Raw genomic sequence first — 22,947 nt, forward strand, 5'->3', positions numbered from 1 at the left:
GGACCACATGTTCTACAACTACAACAGGAAGCCATGAAGTACAGAGCAGGTTTAATTCTAAACAGAGAGACACAGGGAAAGGTAGATGTGGAAGCTGAGGCCTAGTACAAGCAAAAGAAGGGCATTCAATAGAAAAATACGTAACTAGGAAAAATAAATCAAGGTTCTCTCACATCTTTAATATCCCCGGAGAGATAATATACTGAGCTCAGATGAATAGGGCAATATATTTTTAAAACAACTAAAATTCAGTGTTTTTTTTCCTTTCCTTTTTACTCATTAGTGACTAAAGGATAAACAAGAATTCTTGTAAATCCACAGCGAGAGCAGTAGAATTAAAAGAGACCTATAAAACGTGACAGTAAAACAGGGAGCCAGTTTACCTGCAAGTTAAGCAAAAACACAGACACAAAGAACAGCAGAGAAACAGAGACGCACCTTACAGTTTTTATTCTACATTCACTTGAAAAGAAAACAATTAATTTTAAAAATCATTTTATCTGTGTAAGCATCTGCCTGCATGTTATGTCTGTGCACCACGTGAGTGCCTGGAACCCTCGATGGTCAGAAGAGGGCATCGTATCTCCTGGAACTGGAGTTGCAGATGATGGTGAGCTGCCGTTCTAAGTGCTGGGGATTGAACTTGGGATCTCTGAAAGAGCAGCCAGTGCTCTTAACTGCTGAACCATCTCTCCCACCCCTACACTGACTGTTAACATTTGTTTTCACTTGGCATAGAAAGCAGGCTTCACTGTGGTATTTTTGTATGTCCTTAGTTTGTGTGTGTGTGTGTAACGGGTTTCACTGTGGTATATTTGTATGTACTTTATACATATGTGGGTGGATTCCCCCTCTCTCCTTTTCAATTTCATGTCACATGTCTGCTATTAGGTTCTTCTGCAGTCCCTCAAACCTCCATTTCCCCCTCTCATATCCTACAGCAACATCCTTGTATACATGTACTTGTACACACACACACACACACACACACACACACACACACATGGCCCTGAGAAAGGCTGAGGCCTGGGACTGGGAAGCTGGTCCCTCTGGAATAGCAGGTTAGGACCATAGGCAGGGGCACACTTTCTATGCCAATTGAAAACAAATTTTAATAGTAAATGTAGGGGCAGGAGAGATGCTTCAGCTGTTAAGAGCACTGGCTGCTCTTTCAGAGCTTTGGATTAGTGGTGAACATGCTGAGAGCATCCTCACCCTGATGTTTACAAAGCCCCAGTGTTAGGGAGGCTTCTGGCTTGGATTCGGGTGTTCTCCCATCAGACCTCAGAGGAAAGGGGCCTTCCTTCTGTGGCTGCTCGCCATGAAGATTTCACGGGATTTCACAGACAATGTCCAGAACCCTCTCCCTGATGAACCCCGGTGGGCTCTGCTATGGGAGCCTTGCCTCCACTCCTGACTGGCTGGACTAGGAGGGAATTTTCAAGACATCTGGCTCCTGTATGGAATTTCCCTCCCTCCCTGCAGCCAAGTCTAACTGGGGGCCTGTGGTTTGCAGCCGTCTGGCTCTTGCTTAGAGGAAGTCAGGTCTGGGTAGCCACCATGAGTGGATTCCCAAGCAGCTTCCTCCTCACACTCTTGGCATTCATGTGGCACGGCTATAAATTATGCCCGGCGTGTTCATTTTCAGTTCGAATGTGTTCTCATCCCAGAGGAGCAGCTAATGGCGTCAAGTTACTGACGTGAGAAAAGCCTGCCGCTACAATGACCATGGATTAATGGGAAGGCTTCGTAGAGGCTGGGGCCGTAATCAATCCTCAGTCACTGGCGACACGGATTTTAAATTGTGTTCTCTGACCGTTTCCCTCTTTGCCAAAATTATTTTGCTGTAATTTTATTGGGTAAATGTTTACCTTTGCTTAAATGTTTGCTTTGTATTAAAACTGGGTCCACGCAGGGTGCCTTCATCCTCACACACTGTAAGCTGGCAGAGAGGGATTTCAAAGCCCATCAGATTTTCTCTAGGAGGCGTGAAGACAAATCTCTTAATCCAGGATCATCAGTGACTGATAAATTTCATTCAGAAAGCTGGCAAGCACGGCATCTACGAACTCTGCCCATGAGCCATGGAAGTTACTCCCTGACTTTTCTTGGGGTCTTTCATTTTCCCAGTGAGTTAAAGGGGGACAAACAATACAGCTTTCTCTTGGTCCCCATCTCTTGGTTGCATCTCCCACCCCCATCTTTCCAGAATGTAGGAAGTTTGTTTTTCATTTGATGAGAATGTCAGAGAATTCACCGATGGGCCCTGGAGTGTTCTAAGAATCTGGATTAGAATGGCAAATTATTCTAGTCTATTTCCGGAAGTACAGAGTGTATATTTCATCGTATTTGTTAAGTGTTCCATAACATATAGATAGTTTCAGGGCTGCTATGGTGAAGGGCCCAGATGGCATCATTCCCCACTCCTGTGGCTATGCCCCTGCTGAGGGACTGTAGCTGTTTCTACAGAGATGGAAACACATATCCATGCCTTGGGGTGGGCATTGACCTATTGGACTAAAGCCAATGTGATAGAAGCAGGCTTGAAAAGCATGGGTTGGCTGGGAGTTGATTGACTTACTGATCCTGGAACTCTCCTGGCCTGTGGACATAGCTGGTTAGCCAACTTAAGGTGCTGTATCATTTAGTCACTCTGATTCTGCAAGTGACCTACCAATAACAGCAACGATTCACAACCAATAAGTCCTGGGACAAACCAGAAATGTCCAGCTCAAAGTGCTGACCTACAACAGTATGAGCTAAACCAAGTTATGTTCTGGGGCTGTTTGTCATACAGCATAAGCTAATGGATGCAAGTTCTCTCAGTATACATTTGGGAGGTCATGCAAGTTTTATTTGGCCTTTGTGTTTTCAGTATCCTGAAAACATCAGAATCATTTAATACATATCTGTTGAATTGGATAGAACTGGCCTTTCAAAAGGCTGAGGTCAAGCTCCTCTCAGAGTTACTTAGCAAATCTGGGGTGGGGTTCTAGAGCACCTGACATCAGACTTCTTTCCTCATTGTAAAATGGCCTTCAGATGCCCACTATATGCTACTGTGGCTAGCAGAGACAGCACTGCCTTAGGGATGTGCTGGCTGGATGACAGCTGGGCATGAGCAGAAGCATCCTTAGGAAAAGGTCCTGGAGCTCAGAGGTGTGCATCAGACATCCTACACATGTCATCGTTTCCATGGCACCAGATGTTTGGCCGGTGGGTCCCAGCTTCTTGCTGTCAGCTTTCTTTGCTCTAACTTAAGGTGTACCCCTTCAGGCTCTGACGACCATGTGTCATTCTGACAGTGTCTTCTGCCTCCCTCCCTTGGAGGCCACTATTTTGGGTTCTGCCTTCACACCCTGTATCCCTGTAACAGAGGAGTAGATGGTGGCCTACGATCTAAGGTCCATTTCATCTGCAGCAGCCCACCGGTCTGATTTACTACTAGAATCTCACTGGAACAGGAAGGACTGCACTGCTTCCAGGACCAGTGAGCCATACAAGGTTCAACTTTTTTTTTTTTTTTTTTTTTTTTTGGACAAGGGGAATATTTTTGTTATTTTTCTAAAGCAGAAAGATAGAGAAGAAGGCCAAGGGGTTGGGGAAGTGGAAAAGACAACAAAAGCAGAGGAAACCAGGCTAAGGTGACTGAGGACGAGAACACAGTTTACTACAGGGCAATAGAGCTTTGTGCTCTGCCCACCAGCACAGCAAAGCACAGACTAGAGCAATTACAGAAGAAAAAGGGTTAAGAAAGTTTTGACACACACACAAAGAATTATAAAGTACAGCAAAGATTTATACAAAGAGTTGACTTCAGTATCTTGTTCTTTTTGTGTGAGCCTTACAGTGTTTTCCGAGTAATGTTGGAAACGGCCTAGACCTAGGGTTTGAGATGTTGACTCCTGTGCTGGAGGGGTTTTCAGGAGGAGATAACACGCAGTTATTCATTGCAGAGGAGTAAAGGCAACGGTTCAGAATTCTGCTTCTTCAGAACAGACTCCGGACAAAGTCATCTTGAGTGAAACCAGTGAGGCTAGAGGCAGCATGGCACCTGACTGCAAGCCATACTACAGAGCCGCGCTAGCAGAAACGGCATGGCCATAGAGCAAGGGACCCGTGGGACTGAACGGAGAGCCCAAAAGTAAGCCCACAAACCTAGAACCAGCTCCTTCTTGACAAACGTGCCCAAACCATAAAGGCTGTGTGACTCCCTCTTCAACAAAGTGTGCAGGGAAGGCAGACAGCCACATGCAAGAGAAGGAAACCGAACCTTTTCACGATGGATGGATCTCAGCTCACGATGGACCAAAGACCAAATGCAAGATCAAGCTGGGAACATGCATGGGAACACGTCAGTAAGAGCAATGGAGTATCAGAGAGGCCGGAATAAGCAATGGCTTTATGTGATTATAGAAGGGAGGGGATCAGAACCAAAGACAGACAAACAATTACACTGAAGTTCTGTACAGCACACAAAACAGCAGAGGAAAAGACAATCTATAGAACTAGAGAACTGTCTGCCAACCATCCTCCCAGTGAAGGAGTCATATCCACAATACAGAGTATATTTATAATAGGTAAGGAATTGAAAAGGCAAGAATCTGATTACAAAATGAACAACTGTTCCTAACAGTCACAAATACATGAGGCACAATCAATACCTTGGTCATCAGGGAAATCGAAACTATGATGAAATATCATGCACGCCAGTTAAAATGCAATTAAAGCCAAGAGCAAAGCAAGAAAAAAAACCAAAACCCATAACAAAGGCTGACGTGACCATGGAGCACAGGAACTCTCATACACTGTTGATGGGAACCTAAAGCCAAGGAGAGGATGGAGGAGGTTCATCTAAGAAGTTAAAAGAGTACCACCATGGGACCCAGCCATGCCACTTGTAGGTGTACATCAAAGGGAAATTAAACCCCAAACATACTTGCCTGACATGTCTACTATGAAGCCATTCATAATCGCCAAGGCTGCAGTTACTGTAGGTGCTCGGCAACATGTACCAAGTACATACAAATAATGGGCTATTACTCAGCCATAAAGAAGAGTGAAGCTCTGTCAGCTGCAGCAGAATGGACAGAACTTGAGGAAATTATACAAAGAGAAATAAGGGGGGGGGGGACAGAGACAAGTACTGCGCTTTCCCTCTCAAGTGTAAGAGTCAGGAGGTGTGTGTGTGTGTATGTGTAATGGTGAACCATGGAGGCAGGAAAACAAACGGAGGCCAGAGTTTCTCAGTGACAACTGGGTGCCATGTGTGTGTATTCAGATATAGAAATATCACAGTGAACCATGTTAATAAATACAATTAAGACATCTCAATAAAGATAAAAGTACAATAAAAATCTTCTTGATATACACTTGTGTTTAGAAGTGAACTTTAAATTATGTGAAAATTATGACTTTTATCCATTTATTTCTATATACACACACAGAGGAAACTTGAACATATTCTACCCTATTTTTGTTCAGTTTCTGGAACAGGGTCTCTCTACAAGGCTATGGCTGTCTTGTAATTCGCTGTGTAGACAAAACTGGCCTCGGACTCATGGAGATCCACCGGCCTCTGCCTCTGCCTCTCAAGGGCTGCCTGGGATTCCATTCTTCTTTTGGAAAGCTCCTGTTTCCAAGGTTGACATCTTAACCATCAAAACCCCCTGAGAATAGGCAAAGCCAAGTCGCCAGTGGCATTTTGGACTCGTCTTTTTTTATTTATTGTAATGGTTCTGCTCTATCACGAGTAAGACGCCTCACGACATGCCATGGAAACACATTTACCCACATAAACACATCGGCGATTTCTACAGGAGGTCCACACAGCAAACACCACAGAGCGTGTGACCTCAGTAAGGCGTTCGATGGAGGGCGTGCCACCTTCCCCGTCCTTCTGGGGGTCCTTAGGAGGCTCGTATGTTGGCATCACATTCTTCCAGGAGAAGAATCAAATCTTCAATCAGGCTGTGCTCTCGGCCGTGGGTCACTTTCATAATGTCAAAGGCCTAAGGAGAAAGGACAGGTGACTGATTAATGCCTCAAAACAGACAGGTCCCTCTCTGGCTTCTCACAGTTTCCCAAAGGCCTAGGAGTCCTGTGGCCCACAGGCAAGCAACCAGTCTTTAAGGAGTAGGCAGCACTGTGGTTGACAAAGCCACAATACAGGTGGCATGGGTGCTACCTGGGTGTTTAGAAGGTGGACTCCACACTGGGCATCCTGGGGCGGACATGATCTTCAGTGACTATACTGATACACAGGGTTAGGTGGCCAGTGGGGGGTTTTAGTCATTCTCACTAAGGCCATTATGTTGAGCAAAAGAAGAAATGATGTGCTGCTTCCCCCAACAACAGGCTTTAAATCTTTTTATTTTGTGTTGGGGGCTGGGGGGATATGCCTGTGTCGAGGTGTGCTTATGGGGGTCAGAGGACAAATGAGGGAGCCGGTTCTCTCCTACCCTGTGGGTTCCAGAGATAGACCACCGGCTGCCATTTTGGTGGCAAGCTCTCTCACATGCTGGGTTGTCTCGCTAGCCCATGGTAATTCTTTTCTTGCATCTTATTCTCACCTCCAGGTTCTTAATGACTATATACAACACGTGTATCTTTAACATTCTCCTCCAGGGATATGCTAGCATGGTGTTGACATTTTGACAGTCCCTTCCTTAGGCTTCCATGCTCAGCCTGTTACTAAGTCTTGACATTCAACCTCTAGAACTTAAAAAAAAAAAAAAAATGGATGGAGCTTGTGAATCCTCCAGGACGAGAGCACAGCAGAAATAAAGTTAGCAACCTAGAGGCAGGAAGTCTCTGCTTTCGTCACTAGCATTTGCTCCTGGGACAGCAGCTTCCAAACCCCGAGAAAGCCCAAGCTAGATGCTGAGGCCACATGTGGGCAGCTGTGGGTGACTAACTCCTAGAGAGGCTTTAGATGACCTCAGCATCCAAGCAGAAGCCAGCCAGGCACTGTGGAAAAGCTGGAGACCCATTCCTGCTGTCTTAGGATTTTACTGCTGTGAACAGACACCATGACTAAGGCAACTCTTATATGAACAACATTTAATTGGGGCTGGCTTACAGGTTCAGAGGTTCAGGCCATTATCATCAAGGCAGGCATGGCGCTACAGGAGCTAAGAGCTCTACATCTTGTTCTGAAAGCAACTAGCAGAAGGCTGGCTTACAGTCTGCTAGGACAAGGGTTTTAAAGCTCACACCCACAGTGACACACCTACTCTAACAAGGCCACACCTCCTAATAGCGCCACTCCCTGGGCCAAGCATATGCAAACCACCACACCTGCTGTGTTCAATCCCAATTCCTGGCTCAGAACTGTGAACATAATCTTATTGTTCTTCACTCTCCTGAGTCTTTGAATGGTTTGCTATGGAGAGATGAATGACCTGAGCAGGAGCGCCATGCACTATTCAATGGGAGGCAGGATGTGAAGAGGGGAGGGAATCCAAAGCTACTGTATCCGGTGTGACTGTGCTCTAAAGACCCTTTACAGTGTGGTACTGGTGGCTGTGAAGCACCAGGCAGTGGGTTCCAGGACAACCTGATACCCCACACACCCCACTGAGGACAGGCGCAGTAACTCTCAGAAATCACAGCCATTGTCTACTATTTGGTGCTAATCTAAGGTCAGCATGATTCACCCTGCACAGGTGTGGACAGCTCTGCTGCGACTGTGGATATTATTTTATAAACCACTCTTGAAGAGTTAGGTCACTTCCAGCTGACTTACATTATGGTACGACACAGATCTTTCAGTCTATGGGTTCGCTCCTGGTGCTATTGTTTTCGTTGTGTGTGCGTGTGTTTCTTTTACTTTTACGCTGCTAGGCATTTGTTGGGATAAATCCTCCTGGCTGCAGGGATTTTGGAGCTAGAAAGCACCGAGTGGTCTCACAGTGAGACCCCTCTGTCCACACTACATTCATCAAGTCAGACGCCCTCACCTCTACAGAGAGGAAGACTGAAGGCAGGGCGAGAAAGCTTTAGACTGGTGGCTGCTGTCAGCCTGTGCTCCTGGCTTCTCTTCGGGTTTCTGTAAAGGTGTTCTCTGTCTGATTGTCTATCTGCCTGCCTGTCTCTCCCTCAATCAATCTCTCTTTCTCTCTCCCTTCCTCCTTCCCTCCCTCCCTCCTTCTCTCAACCTGTGTGTATGTGTTTGTGTGTGTGCATGTTGGAGGGGCAGAAGATGTGGCTATAGCTAGATGTTAGGAGAAAAAGAAAATTGAAAGTAGTCTGTCTACTGTCTGTCTGCCTGCCTGCCTGCTGTCTATCTCTGTCTCTCTCTGCCTTTCTCCCTCAACCTGTGTGTGTGTGTGTGTGTGGTGTGGCAGAGAAGCAGGAGATAGGGTTACAGATCAATGTTGGGAAAAAATAAAAGGACATTTGAAAATGGCTCTGGACTGACACTGGCAGTCAGGCACACAGGAGAGGCCAGGACAGATGCAGGGAACTTATTTCTTGTTAATCTGCACAGGTCTGTCCTGCAGTGACTGCACACATATCCCAAGGCAGGGCTTGCTGGAATAGAGGGGAAGAGCAGGAGCTGCCCCACCTTGCAGGCAGCCAGGCTCTGGGAGAAGATTAGAGAGCAACATCTGCTGACTCATGTTTTATTCTCTTTTCCCTGCTCCGCCCTGGGTCGTCTGCTGCGCTGGACATTCCGGGGTCTGAGACAGGGACCCGTATGATGGGGTCACTACAGAGGATTCTGGATCAGAGAGAACCTTCATGGCAAGTTCTCTGCCTTGAACGCCACTGCATCTATCTGGTCCCTTTCTACTTACCTAGGGCTGGCTGTGCTTGTGATTTGCTGAGGATAAATGTTCTCTGCTAGAGCCCCTGCATCTTGACTTGAGAAAGGGCTCAGCTGCCACAGCGCCCTCTGCTGGCTTGTTCTCACAGCTCCTAAGCAGAGAAGCTTTGTCTGATGGCTGTGTTTCAGGGGTTCTCCACCTAGAGAGGGACCTGGGCCTCTCTGTAACTTGACCGACAGCCTAATGACAATGCCAGCTTCTTGTCACCCTGGCAGTGGAAGGCTGATCTGTGTTTCCCCAAGCATGTGTGTAGAAATAAAAGCTTAGTTACAATTAATAAACAAGATTTTCTCTGAGTGATAGTCATATACAGAAGAGAAATTGAGAATAAGAAAAAAAAAAAAAGACTGGTAAGTCTGCCAGAGACTTCCATGTGTCTGAAGGTGTCAGTGATTTGACATGAACGGGCAGGCCTGGTGATGGAGGACGAGATCTGGTTCTGGAATGGGATGCCACTGGTGTCTGTCATGGTCCTGGGGCAAATATGTGCCTGGGATGGAAGGGAGCCCTGAATGGGCTCGGGTCAACCCTTTAGCTCAGCTGAAGGTGAGGACTGCCTCCTCGCCCCCGCAAACGAAGCTGCAGTAAATCTTGGGCAAGCCATAGCAATGGCAGCTGGGAACTGAGGCTCTCTGCCTTCAGCGCCTCCCAAATGCTATACATGTGCACGTCAGAGGGGACAATTCCAGTTTAATTTCCTGTAGTGGAGTATAAAACAGATTAAGGAAATTTAAACTGGAGCAGGCTTGGTTTGGGAAAAGCTTCTCTCTTTGCCATTAAATTTTATTTTTTAATGGTAGCATTTAAAAGGAGCCTGCATGCAGTCTCGCACAGAGGACTCATTTGAAGCCTCCAGCGGGATGTGCTACACCCCCGTTCGGGTTCCGAATCTTACACTGGAAATGGCAATGTAGACAGTCAGCTGCTTGAGAGGCAAAGGGCTCTCTGAGAAATAAAGAAAAGTCTCCCACGACACATTTCCATCTCATCACATCTTTAAAAAAAAAATAAATAAACGTAATTTTAGAATTGTGACCATGTATTAAATAGAATGAATGAGATCAAATTATGATTTAAAGCTGGAAAAAATGTGGCTTTCTTATTAATTTTTAATATAAATATATTAAGTTTATCAAGGATCTCATATGCTTTCTGCTGTGAGCCTGGGGAATGCAATAAATGACTTCCCGGAGCATGATTTGAATATGGATATAAAAATCAGAAGGAAAAGAAGCAGATGATAAGAGCCTGTGTATCGGGTCACCACGGCGGGACATGGATGAGAGTTTCCTTCTTCTGCCCATCCCAAGATGAAAGCCCTGTGTGGGCTAGGGGAGGTGGACGTGGCATTCAGTAGGGGACATCAAGCAAAGCTGTGCCCACAGGCGGCTCCAGAGCCACTGATTGTGGCAAGCAGCAGGAAACACCAACGTCTCTGAGGCCCCATGTGAGCTCAGAAGCTTCCCTGCAGACCCCACACCACTCTACACCATCCAAGACCCACTCTAAGTGTCAGGTACCCTGAGGGCTACGCTCCAGGGAGGCTAAATATCCTTGGAGGGATCACCTGTTTACTCATGTACGCTACATTGACAGGCAGCTCCAGGGACTAGGTCAGGGCCCTTGCTGTGGGAGGGACTCTGGCCTTGTCAGACAGCTTATGCCTATGAAATCATCACAGAGAAAGCAGTCTGGTGGGGTGCCCACAGGAGGGGGTTCCAGACATGGTCAGTGGCAGAAACCAGACCAGAAAGAGCTGTTGTTGTTGGGGATGGAGTGACGGCCCTGGGGTTAAGAACCCTGAACTATTATTCTTGCAGAAGACACCAGTGCCATTCCCAGCACCCATAAATCAGCCCACAACTGCCTGTAACTCCAGTTTCAGGAGATTTAGTGCCTTTCTCTGACCCCCATGGGCCCTGCACACATATGGTTCACACACATACATTCAGGCAAAATGCACACCCATGTGCACACACACATTATTGTGTTATTATCTTTAATCTGTCAACATTTAAAAATACTTACTTATTTTATATGTCGAGTGTTTCGCCGGCATGCATGTGTGTACACCTCCATGTTTACCTAGTTCCTTTAGAAGCCAGGGGAGGGCAATGATCCCCTAGAGCTGGAGTTACAGGCAGTGTAAGGTACCATGTGAGTGTTGGGAATCAACCTGCAAGAGCAGTGAATGTTCTTAACTGTGAGCAATCTCTCCAGGACCAACCCAATCAATATTAACACGGTGCCAGAGACTCTGAAGGAGTTGTACTTTCCCAAGACCTTGGTGTCATCGGACGAAAGCACAACTCTGGTTGCACTATACTGTGTGACATACCACACCAGACAGAGGTGGGGGGGGGTGGAGCCTTGATTTTGTTTCCAAGTACTGTTATTGATTTCTAATTTGATTCTGCAGAGGCCAGAGCATTTATCTATCTCTTACACTTATGAACCATTCACATTAATTGATTATTTGACTAATGGCCCAGAATGTGTCCTGGGTTCTCCTGTGACATGTGTTCTTCACGTAAACACCACTAGTGGTAATGATAAATTCCCCTCTCTTTGTCGATATTCTGCCTGTTTGTTCTTATGAATTGCAGACACAGGCTTCACGTTTACCTATACTTGCGGTTTTCTGTTTTCTTTCAGGTCTACAGGTTTGGTTTGGTTCTGAGACAGAGTCTTGCTATGCTACCCAGACTGGCCTTGAATTTGCTAGGGTGGCCAGTCTGGTCTCCAACTAGTAATCCTCCTGCCTCAGGCTCCATGGCAGAGCTGTACCAAGTTTTGTCTGTACTGTTTGAAACTGTGTGCTTTGATGCAGCTATGTTTAGTGTTGCATCTTGTGGGTAGACTAACTACATTTCCATTGTAGGTCCTTCATCTCTAGTAAGAAGTCTACTCATGATATTAACATAGCCACTGAAACTATTTTTTGATTATATTTTCATGATGTATCATCTCTTTTTACTTTCAGTCTATCCATAGCATTATATTTACAGAGTCTCTTATATATAGCACATACTGGGTTACTTTCAAATACATCTGCTCTACTAACTTTTGCCTTTCAGGGTATTTACAGCAGCGGTTCTCAACCTTCCTGATGCTGGGACCCTTTAGTACAGTTCCTCATGTTGTGGTGCCCCCCCCCCAAACATAAGATTATTTTTGTTGCTACTTCATAACTGTAATTTTGCTACTTTTATGAATTGCAATGCAAATATCTGTATTTTCTGATGGTCTTAGGCAATCCCTGTGAAAGGGTTGTTTGACTCCCAAAGGGGCCATGACCCCTATGACCCATAGGTTGAGAACTGTTGATTTAGATCATTTATATAGACATATATATTTATATATATATTTATATAGACATTTATATTTACAATGTAATTAATACTACATTAGTTTTACATTTTATTTTTTGTTTGTTCTTTCTACCTGTTTTGGTGTGTCTTTTTTTTTTTTTTTTTTGGAATCCCCTTGTTTTGCCATATCCTTTTTAACATGTCATTTAAAGGTCTATTTATTTATGTAAGTTCTTGTGTAGTCTAGGCTGGCCTTGAACTTGCTATGTAGGTAAGAATGACCTTGACCTTGCCATCCTGCTGCCTCTACCTCCCCAGCACTGAGATTACAGGAGAGTACCACCACACTCATGTAATGAGATGCTAGAAATCAAAGCCCTGGCCTTGTGTGAGCCTCACAATCTCGCTACCAACCTGAGCCACATGGCCTTTCCACCCTGTAGTGCCTTTGAGTACATTCCTTTACATGGCGTTTAAGAAGTGGTTGTTTTAGACCACCCCTCCTTCCTCATTATAGTCCACTGGTATCTTCACTTTTACCAGTTGGAATCACAGAGAGCGACGTCCCTTCTATCTTTACCCCCAACCCCAAATCTAAGTATCCAGCTATTTCACCACAGACTTCTAGAACCACCTCAGCCAGTGTCTGACTTCCTTCAACTGTCAACATGGAACACTGAAGAGAAGGAAATTCTCCTCATTCAGACTTTTGCTTATTGTAGCCTTTCTTCCTGATGCTTCAAGATTTCTTCCTGTGTTATTTTTGTTTTGTTTTAGAGGCGTTGGGGTGGCAATGTTTTAGGTGAGGCCTGATGGTGCCAAGTTCTTTTCGTTTTCCTACAGCTGTGAAGAGCTTGGTTTCCTTTCCAGGGCTTGAACGATGCTTTTGCTGAGTTTGGGTTTGGGGACTAACAACTCCTTTCCCCAGATAACTTGAAGACAAGGTGCTATGCGGTGGGGTTTCTGGTTCAGGTGGTTCTTCCCCTCTCAGCAAGGGATCATTTCATTCTCTGCTACGCTGAGGATTTGTTTTGGGTTTCATTTTTATTTGAGTAATGAATCTGGGCGAGAATGTCTTCTGGTTTTAATTTGGGGGAGGGGAGCATTTACTTAGCTTTTTATCTCTTGCCAAATTCAGGTAGTTTTCCATCACATAGGAAAACTATTACAATAATATATGTAATTCATATTTTCATATAGACTTTAAAAAACACTTTACCATGTTAGTTGGCTAGTTTTATGTCAACCTGATACAAGTTAGAATTATTTGGGAGCAGGAATCCTCAGTTGGGAAAATGGCCTCACCAGATTGGCCTGTGGGCAAGCCTGTGGGGCATTTTCTTCATGGATGACTGATGTGGGAGGCCATTGTGGGTCCTGAGTTGTATAAGGAAGCAAACTGAGCAATCCAGGAAGAGCAAGTCGGAGCAATTGGCTTCTGCTCCAACTTCTGCCCAGGTTCCTGCATTGAACTTACAAGCTGTAAGTGGAATAAACCTTGCCTCTCCAAGTTGCTTTTGGCTGTGGCATTTTGTCACAGCACTAACTGAGAGGACTATCCTTAGATGCACAGGAACATCCACGCTACTGGGCAACCGTGTCTGCTGTCCACGTGCAGAACATCTGCATCATGCCGTGCTGAAAGGGTGTCCCTGCTACACAGTGCGCGAGCACCTACCTATGCCTTCCCTCAGATCCTGATAACCACCACCCTGCCTTCTGCTGTGAGCAGCCATTCTAGGTGCCTCACACATACAGAATCCCACAGCACATGCCTGTTGTATTGAATTGGGGTAATACCTCCAGAGTTCATCAGGGCGTAGCATGTGGGAGAGCTTCACTCCTTTCAGGGCTGAGTAGTATGCTTTTGTGTGTCTCTGCTTACCTTTTGCTCCATTGGCAGGTGGCCTTCTGATGCATAATGCTTAGAGTTAAGATGAAGTCCATTTGTCGACCACTAGGTCTTGAACTTCCGGGCTTTTGTTGTTATAGTCAAGAAATCGTTGCTAATCTCAGTATCTTGACGGTTTCCCTCTTTTGTTTTGATCTGTTTGTAGTCTGAGCTGTTATGTTTCCGATATCTGGATCCATTTGGGGTATTTTCTGTATATGGTTAGGTGAGTCTCACATCAGTCTTTGCATACGGACACCAGTCTCTCTGACACCATGTGCTGAGGTAACCATCCTTACCTTATTAAATGGTGCTGTTGAAAATTGCTTTTCCATGTGTGTGAGGCTCTACTGCATTTTTTTTTTATTGTATATGCATTGGTCTATGTATCCATCTCTATACTAGTAGCATATGAGTTTGATTACTATCGCTTTATGGTAAGTTTTGAAACTGGGAATTAGAATTCTCCAACTTAGTTCTTTTTAAAGATTCATCTTGGCTATTTTGCTGGGGCAAAGTCTCTTGGGTTTCCATGTGAATTTAAGATTGATTTTTCTGTTTTGCAAAAAAACAAAACAAAACCAAACCCACAATTGGCTTTTGATGGGAATGTATATACTACTTTGAGAGATGTTTACATCTTCAGTTTTTTGATCCACAGCACAAGATGTCACTTTATATTTTGATGTCTTTCTTTCATCACTTTGGTTAATTTCCAAGCATTTTATCATCTTACAAATGGAAGAATTCAATTTCCTATTCAAATGACTTATGAATGTTGATCTTAGATGGTACTAATTTGCTAACTGATTTATTAGTTATAATACTTTATATTATATGTTCTGTGTGTGCATTTTACACATAAAATTTTGTCATCTGCTTAGTTTTTCTTTTCTAGCTTTGATGCCTCTAATATTGTTTCAAGTATTTTTTTATATTTACCATTTCTCTTCTCTCTCTGGGAGTTGAATGTGAGAAAGCTAACATCACTAGTCATCAGTCCCCGGGTCCCCAAGGCCATGTTCAATTTGACTTTTATTATGGTTTTCTCCCTGTGCAATTGGCACTGAGTTTCTCTCTCCTCACTTGCTTCCTGAATTTATTGGCTCTCAGGTTTCTGTGTGTTCCGTCACACCTTTCTCTCTTCACGAGACTTACTATGATTCTTGTTTGTTGCAAAAGTGTTTATAATTACTCACTGAAGCAGCATCTTGACAAAGGCCGTTGTGACATCACTGTCAAATGAGTCTAATGCATTGACTCTCTCAAAGCTGGTATCCGTTGATCGATTATAAAGATTAAGACTGGTTCTTTGTATGGTGAATGGTTTTCAACTAAAATATAGACATTTTGGGAATCTGGATTTTATGCAAACCTTGTTCGAGCTGGCTGACCCTGACATCACTCTAAAAGGGGGAGTAAGGATGACACCTGGCTGGTGACAGCCAGAGGCACAAGTCCAGGTTTCCCATTCAGCTCCTTGCTACTACTGGGTTTAGACTCTTTGATAGGGACATTTGTGCTTGTTTTCTTTAAGACAGTTTAGTCACTATGCATCATTTTTTCTTTACTTTGTCTTTTAAAATATTTGATATTAAAAAGTGGTGTATGTGTGTGTGTAAATTCATGCACACGTGCACTCCACGCACATGTGTGCTGATACCCACGGAAGTCAGAAGAGGGTGTTAGGATTCTCTGAAGCTAAGTTACAAGAGGTTGGATGCCTCCTAAAGGGGGTGTTAGGAACTGAACTTAGGTCCTCTGGAAGAACAGCAGGCACTTTCAAACGCTGAGCCATCTCTCTAGCCCTTTCTCCTCTCTTTCTTGTTTAAAAACGCACACCTGATGTTACTATTTCCTACTGGAATTCAGTCGGCGACATTCATAAGTACCAGAGCCAGGGGGCTCTCATGGCACCAGCGGCACTTACAGCCTATCGTGTCTTCATATCTCTTGCCCTCTTTTCTTCCTTCCCACTGACCCACATGCCAAGTTGTGACATCACGTGTAGGTGGGCTAAACGTGCTCAAAGAGTCTTAGGCACTGAGGGCTTCTATCCAAGACTGTATGTTCACTTTCCTCTGGTGAGGCAGGGGCCCTGATCAGAATCTTGAATGTGAACATGAATACGGAGATTAAAAACTACCGTAGAGGGCTAGGAAACGGGAAGAGTAAAATTGCATGCTCTGGCTGTTGAGAGGGGCTGGGACGCAGGGTGCAGACTGGATCAGAGACCAGCTCATTTGTGCTGTGGGATCTGCCAGGATGAGTGGGTGTAACCGACAAGTGCACAAGGGTGAAGGGAGCGACTTTCAGAACCCTACACCTGAACTTCCTGTCTGAGACCAGGAAAAGCCAAATAGATCCTCAACGTGAGAGGAGAAGAAACAGTGAACCTGGATCTGGGTTGTAAAAAAGTTACTCAGGCAAAGGAAGGCTGACTGTAACACAGCTCCCGCTGGCCAAATACCATGAGTAAAGGAACCAGCCTGGGACCCAGGTCAGGGAGGCTACAGCAAACGATCCCATGGGAAAGTCTTCTCCATGATACCTGGCTGAGCAAGGTTGTCCTTGATGGCCTACAAGTCAAATTAGTAACGGAAGCCTTCCAAGAGACAGGGCAAGAGACGAGAGTAGAGAAAGCACTGTGCAGGGAGGGGCTGCAGGACTGACTGCCCCGTGGCAATCCCGGGAAAAGCATTTCAGCTGAGAGGCGAGGAGAGAGAAGCAAAGGACATCAGAGCTGGACGAACAGGGGTCCTTCTGCAGGGTCCTAACAATCTGTGAACACATTCCTGCACCTGTTTCTGAAGGTCATTTCTGCTTCATGCTTAGGCTTTGAAATCCCTATTCTCAGGCTTTACCCAGGGCATACATCAAAAGAGGGTAGCTGTTACAAAGGGGGAAGCACATGGCCTCCTTCCTGCTGTTCCAGTTGCTTGAATGCTGAGGAAACTCGGGAGAAAAACTTTTTGCTGGAAGACCCCAGCCTGCACCTGCACTCAGAGGCCACGAATGTTCTCGAAGTGCTGTGTTGGTTTGGGTTGAGTCATCTGCTAGGAAGTTGTCATGAGAAGGAGGTCTGCTGCAGACATGACTCAAAGAACAGGCCCTGCTGGGGCTTCTAACGTTCTTCATTAAGAAATTCAGGCCACTCCAGTGTGACTTTGTTTGGTGGATGGCATATGTGTCTGTGTTTGGTGCCATTGGGGGACACATAAGATATATCAGTCCCTTGAGGAAGTCCCACTCCCTTTGGGGGTCACACCCCAAGATGAAGGATGTAGTGCCTCAAAGGGAAGACCATGTTGTAACCCCAAACAGTAAACATAATTAATAAAGTTCTCAGTCAACAGGAACAGTCTTCCAATGCTTGAGACTGGCAGGCACACCCTTAACACTGCCCCCAACCACTTCGGTAAACTCTATAGAAGAGTTATCCTCTGGAAAATAAAGTCATAATTGGAGAGTCTAAGTGCCCTGCTTCAAGTTACAAAGCTACATGGTTGGACTAGAATCTGAGCTTGTGACCCCAAACCCAGCACTCCCCGATGCTCTACCATGTTGCCAGGGAGCATATCTGCTCCTGAATTACTCCTAAGAATGTATGAGAGGCTTGGAGATTTGTTTAATGTCAAACAGTGTTTGAAATAAGCCCAGGACTTGGCTAGAGTCAAACAGGCGCCTTGGGTGAGAGCATGTTTTAAAGTCCGGCAGACAGCTGTATGTCACCCCAGGACAGTCTTCACTTGCTTGGCACTCGTACCGGGGCTTACATCTGGTACCAGGAGGAGGGCATGCTGGGCAGATTTCCAACAGAAGCTTCAGGGTGATGTGTGGTAAGCTCACAAGATGAGGGCAGGGAGACAGAGGACAGTTTCCACTTCAATAGACTAAGGGCAAGAGGTGTCACGGGCCACATGACAAGCATCAGAGGGTCCTGGTCATGGCCTGCATCTTCCACAAAAGCCACACCACCCATAGGCCCACACCGTGTCATCTAAGGGTTGTCTTTGCAGCTGAGGGTGTTTGATGCCCAGGTTGAAGCTCTACAAAGAAGGCAGGGATTCAGTCCCCGGCCAAGTGTGGAAGGGAGCCAAACTTGCTCTCATAGTCCCCCCACTAGGTAGGCCCTGTTGAAGTAGGTGTGACTTTATTGGAGTAGATGTGACCTTGTTGGGGTAGGTTTGGCCTTGTTGGAGTAGGTGTAGCCTTGTTGGAATAGGTGTGTCACTGTGGGTGTGGGCTTTAAGACCCTCATCCTAGCTTCCTGGAAGCCAGTATTCTGCTAGCAGCCTTCAGATGAAGCTGTAGAGCTCTCAGCTCCTCCTGCGCCATGCCTACCTGGATGCTGCCATGCTCCCTCCTTGATGATAATAGACTGAAACTCTGAACCTGTACGCCAACCCCAATGAACTGTTGTTGTCCTTAAAGAGTTGCCTTAGTCATGGTGTCTGTTCACAGCAGTAAAACCCTAGCTAAGACACCCACCTTTCTTCTAAAATCATATTCGGGAATTCAACTAGGCTTGAAGGCAATTCTAGATGCTGTGTTTCCAGAAAGCATCTTCTACTTAAATGAGACAGTTGAGAGAAGGGAGGAGCCTTGCATCTCAGTGTAGATTATAAAACCTTTTCACATGTTTGTCTCCTCCAGTAAACTGAAAGGACAGTATTACTGGGTCTTACTCAGAGTAGCAGCAGCATTTAATCAACAACTCGTGGTGAATTAAGCAGAATATATCAGAACTGGCTGTGTCTTGAGGAGAGGTTTTTGCACATATCCACCTTGACGTTTCATTTTCCAAACAGGACTAGAAACACTTCTCTTGCTTTTGATATATTACAATTTTTTAACTTAAACCTTCACAGAGCAGAACATGGTAAGTGTCATTTGTCTCGATGGATGGACTGGTTGTCATGTACTTGACCAGATAAGAGAAGGGGCAGCCTTCGTGAGACTGCAGGAGGTTGTCCTAACATTCATTTGGGGAAGATGCAGGAGAAAGAGAAAGAAGAGATGCGGACCTTCAGGAAGCCCCAGTTGTTCCCACTGGCTGATGGCTGCTGTCAATTAGAGACAATGTGGCTAGTGTTCTATACAAGTTGGCGTTAGAAATCCTTTAGGCATTTATCACCTTTCTTGTCCCTTTAGACACTCCCTGGGAAGCCTCACTGCAGTGCTTGATCATTCTACCACAACTCTCTGACACAAGAGTATTGGGGCCCAGAAGACCCTCTTCAGGTATCAAAGGCTCCCCGAGAAAGCCTATAGTCTAGGTCTCCTATGACCCACCAGTACAGGGGCCAGATAGGCACATGACTGCCATGTCACAGCAAGAGGACGTTCTGAAGTGTGGGAAGGTTAGGCCAGGAGAGCCCTGGGCTGCTCCAGGCAGAGAGACTCCTTAAGAGGGTGGAACTACGTGCCCCATTCGCAAAGTAACCAGCACTAACCCAGGCCCTCCATTTCATTTTCCAAAACGCACTGCTAAGATTGTATTGACCTCTCTTGCTCCTTCCCTTCCCATTTCTCCAACAACAAATACATTTTTGGGATTTTGCCTGATGCTGAACTAGTTATAAGGATGACAGTGATGAGTTCCAGGCTGCTGGGGTTGGGAAGGGTACCCCCCAACACACACACACACACACACACACACACACACACACTAAAATGTTGAATGTTCTCCACTGGCAGCACTTGCAAAGAGTTGTAAGAACCCAGATAACAAAAACACTGGAGCTGAGCCCTGAAGGACCAGTAGAGTTCTGAGCTGGGAAGTACATTTAAGGTAGAGGAAATGGCTTTGTAAAGACCTCAGAGTTAGAGAGTCAGTATTGACAAGAGCCTGCCCTGGCAGTGGGGAGGGGAAGGGGGAGTGATCCAGAGACTACAGACGGATGGGCAGGTCTCACCTCCCGCAAGAAGAGACACTGTGCTCAGAGGATGTGGGGAAAGGGTGATTTTTGAGCACATGTGTACTGGTGTTCTGAGACTCACACCGGAGTGACTGTTAAAATTGTAATGATCAGGGGTCTGGGGAATAGTTGGGTAGGTTAAGCGTTTGTCATGTGAGCATGAGGACCTGAGTTCGAGCCCTAGGACCCGTGTTAGAAGCTGGGGCTAGAGGAGCAGACCTGTAATTCCCAGTGCTGGGAGAGTGGAGATAGTCAGGTCTCTGATGCGCATTGGGGAAGTCAGTCTAGCCTAATCAGTGAGCTTCAAGCCAGCAAGATCCCGTGTCTCCCCAAATAAAGTGAATGGCTCTTGAGGAATGATACCTAGTTGATCTCTGGCCTCTTCATGCATGTGCACACGCCTGCACACACATGTGCATGCCCAGCACGCATAATAAATAAGCAGGTTGAGTCTATACTGACAGTGTAGAACAAATATCATTTGGGTACATTTATCCCACAGAAATTGGCAACTGTTACAAATGTTTTTAGAGACGGCTGTTAAACATTTACCAGCACACTTGGGCATGTATGCGCTCACACACTAAAAGCAGAGCTTAGCAATCACCGAGTAGAGGCCTGGCAAGAGCCAAAGGAAGGTACGCCGCGCCGAACCCAAGTCTTGGCACACTCACCAGCCTCAGATTCTTCATGGCTTGGGGGAACATGCCTTGATGGAGCTGCAGCTTGCCAACTTTCATCACTTGCACACCTCTGACGGGATGGCTTCCAGGGAAAAAAATCCTGGAAGAGACCAAAAGGCAATCAGTGCCGGACGGTAGTGACGGTAGTTCTCACCCTCACGGTCAGTATTTCACTGGAAGACCAGGACACAGGGGAAGAGCTGCCGGTGACTGCTAATGAGCTCCTGAAGGGAAATCAGCTTGTGATCTAGAAGCCAATATGGAGACGAGATGATATATAACCCTCCTTCAGATCCCCAGAATACCTCCTGCATTTAGGGCAGGGTGAAGAGCCATCCATCTGGCCCTGTGCATTTACATGGAGAGAATGTTGCACTGCGTTCTGGAGTATGGGTCTGCTCCTGGTCCTCTTCCATGAAGCTGCAACATCAGCCCAGCTTCATCAGTATGTATTTGTAGAATAAATGAAAGAGATATGCTACATGGGGACATTTAATCATGGGCTGCCCAGGCTCACAGACAAAGAACAGCTCAAGCAGGGAGGGCACAGGGCTCAAATTATCTAAGAGATGTCACCAAGATGGCCATGTGACCATCCATCCAGGCAGGTGGCTCGCTCCTCTGGAGGAGAGGCACTGGGGGCCTGCCTGGATACTTTCAATATACATTTGCTGGCTAGAGGGATGGGCATTTCTATTGATTCCAAAGAGATGCTGCCACACATCTGCTGCAAAGCCCCTCGACTGAATCTTGGTTGTAGAGCCCATCGTGGTCCACCTTTCCTACAGCACCTGTGTGCTTACTTTCTCTCACCAGTGGTTAAGGTGCCCACTCTGTAGCGTGTTCCCATGGTAGCCAGCACACAGAAGGAACACGACTCATTCTTGAGACCTTTCACATTGTCCTGTTTTTGTCCCCCCCACCCCCTGCCCCATTTCTGTAATAAAATATCCTGGCAAAAGTAACTTAAAGGAGAAAGGGTTTATTTGACTGACAGTTCCAGGCGACAGCCCATTGTGGCAGGGATTTGTAGTGGCAGGAGTTTAAGAGAATTGGCAATGCTATGCCCATCCACAGTCAGAAGAGGAGAGTATTAAATCATACATGCTAATGTTCAGCTGGCCCTCTCTAATCTGGTCCAGGGAGATGACCCTGCCCATTATTAAGAGGTCTTCTTCCCACATCAACACAGTCAAGACAATTACCCTCAGACCTTCTCAGAGGCTAACCTTTAGGCATCCTCATACAGGTGTGCCCAGAGGCCTATCTCCTACCTATCAAGTTGCCAATTAATACTATCATAGGCATATAGCATAGGAGGGATGTGGTGGTAGATTGGAGAATAAGGGCTCAATGCTGCATCGTTTCATTTTGGATCCCACACTATTGTCTCTTCTATCTCCTACAGGTTCCAGGACAGTGGTTCTCAACCTTCCTAATGCTGCAACCATTTAATACACTTCCTCATGTTGTAGAGACCCCCAAACATGGAGCTATTGTCATTGCTACTTCATAACTGTGATTTTGCTACTGTTATGAACTGTAATGCAAATATTTGGGGGAGATAGAGGTCTGCCAAAGGGGTTCTGACTCACAGGTTGAGAACTGCTGCTCTAAGCAAATACTGAGCTTCCGATGCCCATGCAGGGTTATGGTCAGACTCGAGAGGCAAATACCACACTGGAAAGACATGAGCATTTCCATCAGGACCCAATGATCCCACTAGACACAGATAAATATTCATACAAGAGCAAAAATAACAATATGGGAAGGAGAGTGCTTTTGTGCCCTGTGCCCGAATCCTTCGAGCCATACATATTCAGTTCAAATTTGTTGACCAGAGTGGAGGGAGAAAGTGACACAGTGGTTGATGGAGAGAACAAACTGGTGGCTGGGTGGCTTGGAGAAATGGGGTAAGCTGGCTCCCAAGAACTTGGAATGGAAGGATGGGTAGGTATGTCTTTAGACAACCAGGGAGTACAACCAGGACATACTCCTGATGTGAAGACGGGAGGACCTGCCTTTGTCCCATGGCCACAGAGACAGTTCAGGTGCTTACCTAGATAATGCTAGCCCTGTGTGGCTCAGCTTCGGCTGCCCTTTAACTGAGCCCACTGAATCCATACTTAAGCCCTCCCGTGTAACAGATCTTCAGCACCCCACTCCTCTGATTCAGCTCCTCTCTGTGAAACGCAATATAGGAACCTATTCATTCATGCTCTTAAAAAGGAAGATTGCTGACCTGGGGGCAAGCACTGTGCCACGGGAGGCGGACCATGCCTCTTTAAAGACCCAGAAAGGGAGAAGGTG

General features: G+C 45.9%; 1 protein-coding gene across 8 annotated transcripts in view; it reads right to left on the bottom strand.

The window, feature by feature from the left end:
* Window positions 1–522: 522 nt before the first annotated feature.
* The window catches only part of Smyd3 (SET and MYND domain containing 3), a 580,304-nt gene continuing 557,879 nt past the window's right edge, over window positions 523–22,947 (bottom strand). For all 8 annotated transcript variants that reach the window (XM_085843350.1, XM_021156846.3, XM_085843347.1 and 5 more), the window contains 2 exons: window positions 20,629–20,737; window positions 523–6,011 (listed from right to left, as the gene is read on the bottom strand). In XM_085843350.1, the coding sequence (XP_085699476.1) occupies window positions 5,910–6,011; window positions 20,629–20,737 (211 nt within the window). In that variant the 3' untranslated portion in view covers window positions 523–5,909. The remainder of the gene's footprint in view (window positions 6,012–20,628; window positions 20,738–22,947) is intronic.

This window comes from Mus caroli, unplaced genomic scaffold (assembly GCF_978045245.1).
Source record: "Mus caroli unplaced genomic scaffold, Mus_caroli_1 scaffold_1, whole genome shotgun sequence".
Classification (NCBI taxonomy): Eukaryota; Metazoa; Chordata; class Mammalia; order Rodentia; family Muridae; genus Mus; species Mus caroli.